The 12,905-nt window shown below is 36.1% G+C and overlaps 1 protein-coding gene across 1 annotated transcript; it reads left to right on the top strand.

The window, feature by feature from the left end:
- The first annotated feature begins 469 nt into the window (after positions 1-469).
- LOC103701632 (U4/U6 small nuclear ribonucleoprotein Prp31 homolog) lies at positions 470-11,391 on the top strand. The gene is made up of 9 exons (XM_008783773.4): positions 470-615; positions 3,201-3,268; positions 6,666-6,728; positions 6,902-7,039; positions 7,599-8,491; positions 8,600-8,670; positions 9,451-9,553; positions 9,749-9,824; positions 10,748-11,391. Exons 2-9 carry the CDS (start codon positions 3,266-3,268, stop codon positions 10,853-10,855), a joined length of 1,455 nt encoding a protein of 484 aa, XP_008781995.1. The 5' UTR covers positions 470-615; positions 3,201-3,265; the 3' UTR covers positions 10,856-11,391.
- Positions 11,392-12,905: the final 1,514 nt, after the last annotated feature.

The following is a 12,905-nucleotide window of genomic DNA, read 5'->3' as shown; positions in this document are numbered from 1 at the left end:
TTATGACACTGATATGAAGTACGGTACCGAGACAAAGAACCTTATATCTTCACTAGGCCTTCCGGCGACTCCATTCCAGCTATCCTTCTCTCATACTGATCCACTTTAGGTTGCAGGAGGAATCTTTTTGTGCGGACCCCTCCCTACCATGGAGGTGCGGGGTGACTTGAGTCCGGTCTACAGTGCTTGTGGGTCAGATGGGCCGGGCCCGACCAGGCCATATTTAGATTTGGCCGGGTCAGGCTCCGTGTCCTATTATTCGAGCCGTCCCAGGTTGGTCCATAAGCGAATTCCTACCGTTTCCTCTGCCGAGAGTCTAATTTTAGGGCATTTATTCCCACTTCGTCAGTCGGGATAAGCGGGTACATATAATCCGACTCCGCATCCGATTAGGGTCGGATTCGGATAAAATCTTTTGAGTCCGCCTGGATACGATACGGACTCGGATATGGATCTTTGATTTACCCGGATACGAACCCTCTGTTCCCAATTCCCCTCGTTTTCCGCTTCGAAGTCCTGTAAGGCCGTTAGGGTTGGTTCCCCCTACCGCGCCCGTTCCCTCCTCCCAAGCGGCGACCCGCGATCGGCGAGAGGAGCATCCAAGCGCGATACCAGGTACAAATCTTGGTCTCTTTTTTCTGTTACCGTGTTTGTTTTGATGATTTATCGGCCGGGAGTTGGGATGCTGTGGGATTTCAATCCTCGAGGTCGCGTGGATTTGCTCGTTTGGAGGGTTTTTTGAGCGGGGGTTTACGAGGGATGTATGATGAACCTGGGGCATCCGGTGGCCGTCATCACGGATGGGCCTTGACGCTTTGGCCTTGATAGCAATGAGTTCTCGCATACCTTCTCCGCCAGTTCTACGTTTGCTGTTGGATTCTCTCTCAAGCCTGTCGATTGTTCCCATGGCAATCAGGAGTGGGAGCACTAATCCAGTGGGCAAATCATTAATATCTTCGAGCTTTTGCTTTTCCCCATTTCTTGTGCTTGTAGAAAAGGAAAATAGGAATGGAGTTAGTGTGATGATAGATAAGGATATATAAGACAGAATCTGGGAAGCAGAGAATACTGATTGCTAAGTAAATTATTGATTTTTAATTTGGAATTTATTGGTGCATATACACTGCAGGTAGGATGTAGAATGCATATTGCAGCAATCTGCTAATAGGCAGACACATTAAGCAAGAAATATTGGGAATGACACGGACGCATACATAGGATATGGGAGATTGCATAAAAGTGTCAAGGATTAAAGTAAGAGTGAGATGGAAATGTCTTACTACTAGTCAAAAAGTTTAAAAAGGAAGATGGAGACCCAGTGACTTGCAAGAATGGCACAATGATCTCAAGGACATGTCATTGTGGATCATAGAACACCATTGTCAACTGTAGGAAGTTTATGCCCTTTGAAGACTAGTTCTTCATCCTTTTTCTTTCTTAATTTAGAGAGGGACAAACCTGCTTGATCTCCATCTTCTTCTGCTATTGCTTTTGGTTCTGAGGGAAATCTGTTTTTCTGATTATAGAGATAACTCAAATTTGTAGCTTTGAGATTACCCTTGGGGATTTTTTTTTTTTTTTTGAACTACTGTTTTTCTTAGAGGAAAATTTGCTAAACTTATGTTGGAAGCTCACTGCTTAGTCCAATTTTCTGTCACCACCTGGAACTCACACGTCTCTCTCATTATTTCAAGTATTCAGAGCCCAATAGGCACTACTCTTCTCAGTTTTGAGTTTAATATTTGGAAGTAGTGAAGGTTCAAGACCATCCAAAGCTCTTGTCACCATCCAAAGCTCAAACACCCCTCATTATTTCAAGTGCTCAGAGCCACAATGGGCACTACTCTTGTTAAGTTTTAATATTTTTTAGTGGGAAGTTGGGGACACTATAAGACAATGGGTGGTCTCAAGTCCTCAAATTCTTCATGCTTCTGTACTTTGATTGTTTAAAAATCTTATTCAGGGCTCTTGCTGTTGGTTGGCATGCATGCCCCCCTCCCATTGCTAGCATAAATGGGACGCGACCACCAACTGGATGGCTTCTTCTACTATTGGGCATGTTTGCTTGGCTTCCCAACAGAAATGGATCGGGGTCATTGGTCAAGCTTAGATTTTGGAATTTCTCATTTTTCTAAATGGCAGTTTATTTCTTTATAATTATCATCCTGAACCTCTTCGAGTGTGCAACGATTAGAGCTGGTCAAAAGGCATGGCTTTAGTCCCCAACATTTCAATGGATTCATTTTGTGATGATTTTGTCGAATTAATATTTGAAATGGAATACAATTGCTATTCGTATTCGGATAAAAAAATATGGATATGCTTAATATTCGATCTGTATCTGTATCTGTTGAGAATAAATATGGATATATTTAATATCCGATTCATATTTGTATCATATAGAACAAATATGGATATGCATAATATTTGATTTATATCTGTATCCGTTTAGAACAAATTTGGATATTCATTTTGATATTTGTTTAATATCCGTATCCATATCAGTTGAAACATATGGATACAAATATGGATATATTGATATCCGATCCATATCCATTCCATTTTTAGCCCTACTCATGAAGCGACTTTGGATTTTGAAGCCAAGTGTTCATTTCCCTTGCCCTCTCTCTTTTTTGTTGTTTTATTTTTTTTTATCCCAATTTTTATGGAAATCTAAAGGAGACATTCTAGAAAGAATGGGCTGCTTTAGTTGAATATATATTGAGATTCTATTCTCATGTAAATTAGAAGCACATACTGGTAAGATTTGAGATATGTATGATATTTCAATGATTCTTTTTGTTACATCTTCTGGTGAAGTAGCATCGGTCCTGTGATGGGTGGTGTTGTTCTTGTAAACCTGCATCTTGTTTCCGGTGTGCATGCTGGCCTCCTGGCGAGACTTTTCCATCAAAAGAGTGTTCTATAGTGTTACCATGAACTTATTGTCCAACAACCCTAAATATTTCTCTTCCTTAGGCTGGGGATACCTAAAGATGAATGTTGGCAGATGTACTGTTGCAGCTGCCATACATTTGTGTGGCCGTGCTCTTTGTTTGACTATTGTTGAGGGAAGTAAAATATTCTTATTTCTTTTCATCTTATTAAAATTAATTCTTGGTGTCTGCACCATATTTACTTTGTCTGGGTTTTTAATTTTAACTAATTTCTTGCTCTTGCTTCTGAATTTGTGTTTGCAGATATTTTAGCAGATTTTGCTGTGCTTTTGTTTTGAAGTTTATCGCTGTATCTGAAGACTGAAGCAATGGTTAGTCTATCATTTTTCTTTTTAATCAAACGTTCTTATAATTTATACAAATTAGTGTTTGCATCTGGTAATGATCAGTACCTTGTGAATTAATGAAAATAAGAAAAGGTATAAGTTAGCATGTGTGATAGTTTAATGTCTGTGCATTAACTGTTTCAAAAGGCTATTTGATGTTGAAGGAACACACATAAACATCTTTTTGTTGATGAGTTTTATAGAAAGTTTGCACCTGTAACATGTATCCATTTACCAGTAGGCTGTATGGTAATTTGTCTGTCTCATTCATAGGAAAAGTATCCCACTAAATGAACATATAATTTGCTGTCATTGATGTGTTAGTAGCACTATTAGGTTATATTCGCAAATAGTAGCTTTATTAGAAAGAAATACAGCAAAGCAAGTTGCAATAACACTAGATATGTTGAAAGAATAAATTAGGAGAGTTAAGGAAAATAATTAAAAAAAATCTTATAAAAATTAAAAATGCTGGTGCAACTGTATTTTTGCATATGCATACTTATATGTTGATGTATGTACGAATGTATGCATTTATGTATTTAGTATATTATTCTTCCTTGTTTTTCTTCGTCAAACTTTACTTGATTGAGTGGCGTATTGTGTGTCTGAAGATGCTCTAATAGAAGATTGGCTGGCTACTTAGGAAGTTTGCATATTACGTTGCTTTCTGTTGGCATTAGGTCTATATCTCTAATTATAGGTGATTATCAAAATTCAAATTCTTTTCCACTCAAAGTAAAGGTTGAAATGGGATGTTACCTTTTAGGTTAATATGCTCTGACACTCAATGTTGAGGAGCCACTACTTATTAGTGGGTAAATAACCTGCAACTAACTTGCTACCATTTAAAACAGGAGGACCGACTATTTGAATTACTCCTTTAGGCAATAATGTGTATATTTTTAGGATTTGACTTGGGATACAAAGATTCATACCAAGAGTCCTTTTGAAAGCTCGACTTTAAATTACTTGAGGACCAGTAAATACTCAAATTAATTTTTTAATTTTGGAATTACAAAGTATCAGCTCTGAAGTTGCATAGAGATGTACACTAAACTATATTAATATGATTATGTCAGCTTTATGTTGCAGTTGTACCAGATTCTGGTACTTGCACTCATAGTTCTTTTGGTAACGGGTTACTTAATGATACCAAGGGTTAAACATGATCTATCACTGTATAAGGATTGTCTGTCGAGATCTTTGGTTTCTGGGTTCTGGTTTGTTTTTGTGCATCTTTGCTGGTGCTTGCTATATGTGTAATTTTGTTGGCACAATTTGTGAGAAGGTCCGAACTAGGTAGATAGATAGCTAGCATTAAGATACTGCTTTTTTTATCCTTATGGAATCTTACCTATGAATCAATTTTGGAGCTTTGGACACTTTAATGACACATCATGACCCTCCTTGCTACTAAAGTGAACCACAATCTCATCAACATTAAATGTTAACTTTTGGCTTTTCTATATAAAAGTTATTAAGTTCCATGCGGAGTAAATCATGTCAAAATTGTGGAGGAAATAGTCTAATTGATTATTTACTGAATATATTTATACATGTACAAAGATTTGAAGTTTTGGCTCAAGTTGATACGTTTCAACCTAAAATGGCTGTGTATGCTTTGCTTATTCATTATTTTGATATATATCATCATTATTCTTCATTTCTTTTTAAGTATATGATGAGGATATTTTTTTGGGAAGTGTAGCGTATTCTTATTATCTTCTTAAAATTAGGCTTGGTTTTTTTTTTTTTTTTGGGAAGACTGGAAGCATTTGGGAGTCTGGTTCTAAGGAATTCAAGTGAAGTGTAGCTTATTCTAGATACAGTACTCTTTTCTAACTTCAAGAGTTATTTTAGGTTAAGGGGTAAAAGGGGTGTAACTGATCAAGCCCCTTGAATAGTGGATTTATAAGATCTACACATGGATTAGCTAGAGCTTGGATTTTGTGAACATTTAAATAAAATGTATCTATTTGTCATCTTATTTCCGTACTTTAAATTACTATAAAATATAATTTGATAACCAGTACTTGTTCTAATGGTATCATGTTTATATTAATACCTATAATCATAATTGTCAAGCCTTTTTCCAGCTATTTGGATTGACTTTATGGATCGTTATTCTCCAAGTATTCCTATTTAGGGCTATCCCTTTTGTTATTTTAAGTTTCCATATCCTTCCTCACAACGTCCATCCATGTTATCTTAGGTATCAAGTTTATAGTCATATGTATGCTATTCCAGTTTATTTTTGATACACTGTTGGGTATTTAATTGTTAGATTCTTATTAAGCAATTCAATGTAATATAATTCTTTATCATGTCCAACACAGATATTCTTTTTAATGGGTTTTGTACTTTTAGGCTTTTGGTCTGAAAACACCAAAACCATAAAAACCGAAGATGTCAAATTATTAAATATGCTTTAAAATTGTGTGATATATTTTTGTCAAATTGTTTTACATTTCCCTTGTTTTCCTATCTTTTCATAATCTTTTTCCTTTTTTTTGGGGGTGGGGGGGTGGGGGGGGGGGGGGGGGGGGTGAAACTCATAAACTTGAGCTGAACTTGAAACTCAGTGAACCTTACTAAAACTATAAATAATCTTGAGCTTTCTAGACTAGATTTATGCATGCTTATACAAACATCTATATATTACATACATGTCTCTGTGCCAAATTCCATGGAGGTTCCCTTGTCAGATTTTGCTGGACGTGTGACACACAAGGAATGCTGTAAAAATTTTAATTGTGATAGTTATACACGTATATGTGCTTTTGTTTGTTTATGTCTGTTTGTGTGTGTTTGGGGGGGGGGGTGGTTGGCGTACTTTTTATCTTCAGCTATTTTTAGTTTAGCCACTAGTCTGGAACTCAGAACCTGAAGATATATATAACAAATAAATAGTTGAGGTATCTACTTTTTTTGTTTGCTAGGATGGCAGTGAGTAGTAGACTTCAACAAGTTGCATTATTTCTGAACATCTCCTAATTTTCTTCTTCTATTGACATATTTCCGTATTGTTGCATTTTTATTACTACTATATTTGTGGCAATTTGTAATGTTAATATTATATCTATGAGTTATTCCAAGGCATGTGCAGCTAAATGCCTGATTAAGTTCTGGCAATTCTTCATACAATGTACTACTCACAGTATGTTTTAATTGCATTCAGTTTCTAGGCCTGTATGGTGAATGTGTATGTGGGATTTTACAAGCATGATTTTTTGGAAGCATCTTCTTTTAGCATTTCTGTATCAATTTCACAAGGAAAATAGGTCTTATGCAATGTTGCAGTTTCTTTACTTCAGGTGTAATATTTTTGCAAACAACTGAAGATGTATACTGATTATTATAGCTTGTGGTTTCTAAACAGGCCAGTCTTGCTGATTCTTTCTTGGCTGACCTTGAAGATTTATCTGACAATGAGGCCCATCTTGTGAGTTTATATATTAACTTTATACTTGATTAAAATTTTATGCTGATTGCTAATATTTGGATGTTTGCAATTTATGTATCAACCTCATCTTCTACCTGTTTCTTTTGTTTCACTGTTGTATATTTCTGCATCATGGTCACTTGCTCCGATCTCATCTGGAACTTGTCTATTAGGACGATGAGGAAGCTGATGTAGCAGACATGGAGGAGGACGCTGATGGTGATATAGCTGATATTGAAGCGCTAAACTATGATGATCTTGATAGTGTTTCAAAGCTGCAGAAGACGCAACGCTATAATGATATTATGCAGGTGATGCTCAAAACTTTTTATACATTTGGTTGTCATGTTTTCTTACTAAGGTAAACCTCACAACTGTAGCATCTGGTTTTGTGGTTATGTCTTGTTACGTATTTATGGTTGTCGGGCTATGGTTGCCTCAGCTTTTATTCATTTGCATTTATAACCTAAATCTAGATCATATTTCATCCGTGTCTATCATTCATGGTTGCTTTTTTTGACTGATTTGAATTTTTTCTCTGTTTCATGCTCAACTATGTATTTCCCTTTCCTTTAAAATTAGTGAAAGTGTATTAGGATAAACTTGAAAGTTTAGCCATCATGCATTTTGTTGCATGGATGCTGTTGGCAATATTTCCTTTTTAACTCCAAAAGTTTTTAGAATGTATTTATGCCATTTTCTTAGTTATTCTTGTTGTCATGATGATTTTGTTGGTTTATTTATTTTACTCTCTTTTGTTCCGACTCATTTAGATATATTGCATAATAATGAGATGCATCGTGCAAAACTTAGGAAGATATTTCAGTTTGTCACATATGATAATCACTCTTCATTTCTTGTGAATCGCAGAAAGTTGAAGATGCACTCCAGAGAGGATCAGATATATCTGGTCATGGAACAGTCTTAGAGGATGATCCTGAGTATCAACTTATCGTTGATTGCAATTCTTTATCTGTCGATATTGAAAATGAAATCATCATAATTCACAATTTTATACGTGATAAGTACCGCTTGAAGTTTCCTGAACTTGAATCTCTTGTTCACCACCCAATTGATTATGCTCGGGTTGTGAAGAAGATTGGAAATGAGATGGACTTGACCCTTGTTGACATGGAGGGGCTTCTACCTTCAGCAATTATTATGGTCATTTCTGTTACAGCATCAACTACAAGCGGCAAGCCTCTGTCAGAAGAGAACCTAAAAAAAACAATTGATGCATGCGACCGAGCACTTGATCTTGACATTGCAAAGAAGAAAGTACTTGATTTTGTAGAGAGCAGGATGGGATATATCGCACCAAATCTTTCTGCTATTGTTGGAAGTGCAGTTGCAGCTAAACTTATGGGAACAGCTGGTGGCTTATCTGCATTGGCAAAAATGCCAGCTTGCAACGTTCAGCTTCTTGGGGCAAAGAGGAAAACCCTTGCTGGATTTTCTACTGCAACCTCTCAGTTTCGTGTAGGTTATTTTGAACAAGCTGAGATTTTTCAGAGCACCCCTCCTTCTTTGAGGACCCGTGCTTGTAGACTGTTGGCTTCAAAATCAACGCTAGCAGCAAGAGTAGACTCAACAAGAGGAGATCCAACGGGGAAGACTGGAAGGAACTTGAGAGAGGAAATCCGTAAGAAGATTGAGAAGTGGCAAGAGCCACCCCCTGCAAAGCAACCAAAACCCCTTCCAGTTCCAGATTCAGAGCCCAAAAAGAAGAGAGGTGGTCGTCGATTGCGGAAAATGAAAGAGAGGTAGCAATTTCTTATGGCAGTGCTCTGCAACAAAAAAATATCATATTAGCAAGATCGTTTTATTCCATAACTTGATTTTTATGTGTTTGAAAATTTGGCATTTGACAGATATGCAATCACTGATATGAGGAAGCTGGCTAACAGAATGCAATTTGGAGTGCCAGAAGAAAGTTCCCTTGGTGAGCATACACTCATGCATGACTTGTTCATATTTTTATCCCTCATTTCTCCAGTCTTCACATTTTTATTTTCCCACTCTCAAGTGACTTTTGATTGCTTTCAAAGATATGATCAAAAGATGATATATTAAGTTTGCTTTAATAGATGGGGCTTGCTAGTCTTGATGTTCTCTGAATTTTCCAAAATCGCTCTGGGTAAGCTTAGTGTTTTTGTTGATGGCCACTGAGATGCTTAGAAATCGAACTCTTTTACTGTATGAATTTTGGGGCAAAATTTATAATAGTAAGATGTTGAGATGTTTACATACATTTGAAATAGGAGTGGCACTTTAATTAGTAGATAATGACTATATCAGTATTTAAAGGTATAATTGGTCCATATTTAATTGGAAATCTTGCTGATTTTCTGATTTCACATTTCTGTGCGAAAAGTTATTTTCAAAGCATTTATTTTACTGTTACACTAAAAAAGTATTGATACTTAGATCTTTACAGTTATGAATGCTTTTGTGAGATTTGTTTTTGGCACCCACTTGTTTTCAAAACTCAAAACATTCTTAAAAAAGTATAAATATAAAATAATTTATCAGCTTCATGAATATATTCTATTTACTTTTGGAAGTTCTCATAATGTTGTCAGTGAAAGCTGTTCCTTTTAAGTTTCTCATGATTACATGCTTTCTGGAAACCACTATGCTTAGAACTTATTGACTTGTTGTAGCTGACATAATTCTTTGATGCTTCTTCAGATGTTCTTAACTTTTATCTCTCCATTATCAGGTGATGGCTTGGGTGAAGGTTATGGCATGCTTGGTCAGGCAGGAAGTGGGAAGTTGCGTGTGTCAATTGGTCAAAGCAAACTTGCAGCCAAAGCTGCTAAAAAGTAGGCAGTTAGATCCTTTTGAATGCTTCATCTTTTAGGATGCTATTTCCATCCTCTAGATTATCAAATATGAGATATTCTATAAGCTTTTTCTTTATTGCCTCAAAATCCAAATTAGAGAGTCTATCAGTTTTTCATATTTCTATAAACTGTGCAAGATATTCATTGTTTCCCACCGTCTATTGTGTACACCAGGTTTAAGGAGAAGCCCTATGGAAGCAGTGGTGCAACCTCAGGACTGACATCAAGTCTTGCATTCACCCCTGTACAGGTCTGTATATATTTCCAAGCTGCATATAATCATTCCAGTTCTTGATTTAATTCAATCAAACTCAAAGTCAAAATTCAGTAACGTTAAGATGGAACCATATGTAAAACTTTCATATTTTACAGTAACAAAAACAGATGAAGATGCTAGTAGAAATGCATGTATAGATACAAATGAAGTCAATCAATAGGTACAGACATCTATGGTGAAAGGAACATTTTTGTTCATTAGAAATAAAATTGATATCGTATGTTGTTCGGATAGCTATTATTAATGACACCTACTAGAATAATCTTATGATAACAAATTACAGTTGTTTGAAGATAGATCATGTTAGTTTTAAGGGTGGAAATGCAGACAATATTTAGCTTCAGAAATAGGCTAATATGTTAAAGTTGTTTTGAAGCAGATTTGAATTATGGGCAATAATTGACAAACTTGTAAATAGAACATATGTTCTGAACCCCTTGGTATTTCAATGTTAGGGTAGAATACTTGTATCAAGATGAAAGAAGAGCAGAGTACAAAAATGCTATATAATCTTATTTTAGAAAACTAAGATTTGTATTAGAAATCTTAAACAGAAATATTGTTATGGAAGTCACCCTGAATAGCAGATTGACAAGTGCAAGAGGGTATGAATATAACCTATTATCGGTCTATTTAAGAAATCTCTTTTTGTGCACGGAGGAAGTAGAACCAGTTTAAAAAACAACCATCCTCCAATTCCAATTTACACGGCATACTTCATCTGCACAAATTTAAGAAGTGATGAGTGTAGGTGACGAATTTTTGACCGCCGATGTTGGTAATTTAGCTATTAACTTGAACATGTTAACTATTTGAGGCTTCTACGTTCAATGTAAGGATTTAAGATTTTCTCATTCATGAACAAAATCTATGTGGTGGCATTCTGTTTTTTCCAGGGAATAGAGCTCACGAATCCACAGTCTCATGGAAATCTGCTTGGCGGTGGAACCCAAAGCACTTACTTCTCAGAGATGGGGACATTCTCAAAGATCAAGAGACCTTAATTTAGATATTTCAATTGCCTCTTTGTAGTAAATTTAAAATTCTAAGTGGTCTTTTTCATCTACCAAGACCAATACAATACGAAAGAATCGTGGCCAAGAAACTAGTGGAGTCCCTTATCCTTTGGAGGTCCCTTTCCAATGCAACTGTTGTTTGTGATGTTGGATGCTGGGTCCGGGATGTAGCGTTGGGTACCAGTTGTGGCTTCAAGAGTGGAAGTTACACAACACGACAGGCTTTGAGATTACCAAGGTGGCCATGGGTAGGTCACGAGAGTTCTTGTGAGGATCCGGTGTGTGGAAATAAAAGATCCGAACGGGAGGTGATTGGCTTGGGGCTCTCAACGAAAGCACCATTGATGAGGTTGGAGGGTATCCTCCTGAACCCCAAAGTTCAGTCTCCACCGGGCTCAAATAAGGTATTGTCCGCTTTGAATGGGTTTCATAGTCTCTTTCCAACGTACGGTTTTGCTCTACAAAAGATGTTTTTGAAGAGAAAGGGATAGCCTTCTTTATTTAAGGAACATACATTTTCGTTATTTAGTTGATGTGGGACTAAATTCGGATCTTTTATTTTCACAATACGGTGCATGCTCGTGTGCTTCTTATTGTTTTTCTGGATGATGGCCCTTGTAAATTAATTACTGGCCTGCTAAAAGCCCCATTCCATGTCAAATCCCTCGTCAAACAAGTAGTAGGTGTACATATTTCATTTGAGATGCACCATCTAAAACATTGGCTCGCAAGCGCCAACTGATGATGTCGATGCTTTGCCTGACGAGAAAGGTAAACTTGGCACTCAACCACGGGGCCAGCAAATGCTGCCTTTCTTGTCACATTGACATCGAAAGGAGAAGCCAATAATTGGCGTCACCCTGCCCACTCCCATCCATTTGAAAACTAGAAAAACAGGTGTGGGTCCGATGGGGCGACGTTTTATATTTCTATGCAGGCTCACTATTATTGCCCCATCTCCGTCTTGGACGCTATAGGCAGCCCTCAATGACCAACCCTGAAATCACCTAATAGTCGGCCGGCAACCTCACTTGAAGAGGAGGGAATCCATCTTAAAGAGGGCCGGAAGGTGGAGGCATCCGTCTTTCTCCATCATTGGTCTCTCTCCAACAAAAAACCTCCTTGTCTTAAGATAGTGCTTCGGGGCCCAATCCTGGCGCAAAAATCCTTTCCTTCCCTGCTGGAGTGGCAATGAAACGTTATGGACTTAGAGCATTATTGGCGATGTATATTTGTACGGCCAACTTCTTTCACAGATTTTTCTGGCAAAAACTCAGCCAGCGACAAGCCTGGTGAATGAGGAAATAAAGGAGAAGAAGATTAAGGGACATTCTTCTAATTTCGACGAGGCATGCCATCGGCAATCAAAGGAGAAAAAGAAAAGAAGACGGCTTATATAGAAGTGGAGGCTAGGCTTATTAAGCAGAGATGATCTAAAAATATCACCAGGAGAAGGCAAAACTAATACCACCAGGAGAATGATATATATCTTTCCATAGCGGATTACTGAGCGAAGATAATCTAAAAATATCATTTCTTGACAATATTATATTAATTATCCTATATAATTAATAATAATTATATTAATATATTATATTAATATACTATAAATATATTAACATATTTATTAATAATATTTATAAATAATAATATATCTAATATATTAATTAATTAATATTAATTGTTAATAAAATAATTAATAAATGTCGATTAATTATCAATAAATTTAATATAGGATTAATGAATAATTAGTATATTTATTTATATACCAACCCATACTAAAATTATTTATAATAAGTAATATATTTTCTAATATATATAATTAATTTAAAAATATCTATTAATTTAATTATATTTTAATATTTTATATAGCCAATATTGATTGCATTTATGTAAATAGGCCATAAATAACCAACAAATGGATTAAAAAATATTATTACTTGAATTGTTTATCCAAAAGTACTGAAAGAAATTTGATAATATTTTTTCATAAGATTACTTCTAACGAAATATAGTAATCTTTCTTTGATGTTATTAT

This window comes from Phoenix dactylifera, chromosome 1, assembly GCF_009389715.1.
Source record: "Phoenix dactylifera cultivar Barhee BC4 chromosome 1, palm_55x_up_171113_PBpolish2nd_filt_p, whole genome shotgun sequence".
NCBI classification, from domain to species: domain Eukaryota; kingdom Viridiplantae; phylum Streptophyta; class Magnoliopsida; order Arecales; family Arecaceae; genus Phoenix; species Phoenix dactylifera.
Note: the sequence above shows the minus strand (reverse complement) of the source record. Positions and strands in the feature narration are given on the sequence as shown.

What these genes read in the sequence shown, in the direction of transcription:
- LOC103701632 (XM_008783773.4), top strand. An exon ending in GCAGCCAAAGCTGCTAAAAA is followed by an intron (nt 9,554 to 9,748) that starts GTAGGCAGTTAG and finishes TGTGTACACCAG; the next exon opens with GTTTAAGGAGAAGCCCTATG. An exon ending in TTGCATTCACCCCTGTACAG is followed by an intron (nt 9,825 to 10,747) that starts GTCTGTATATAT and finishes TGTTTTTTCCAG; the next exon opens with GGAATAGAGCTCACGAATCC.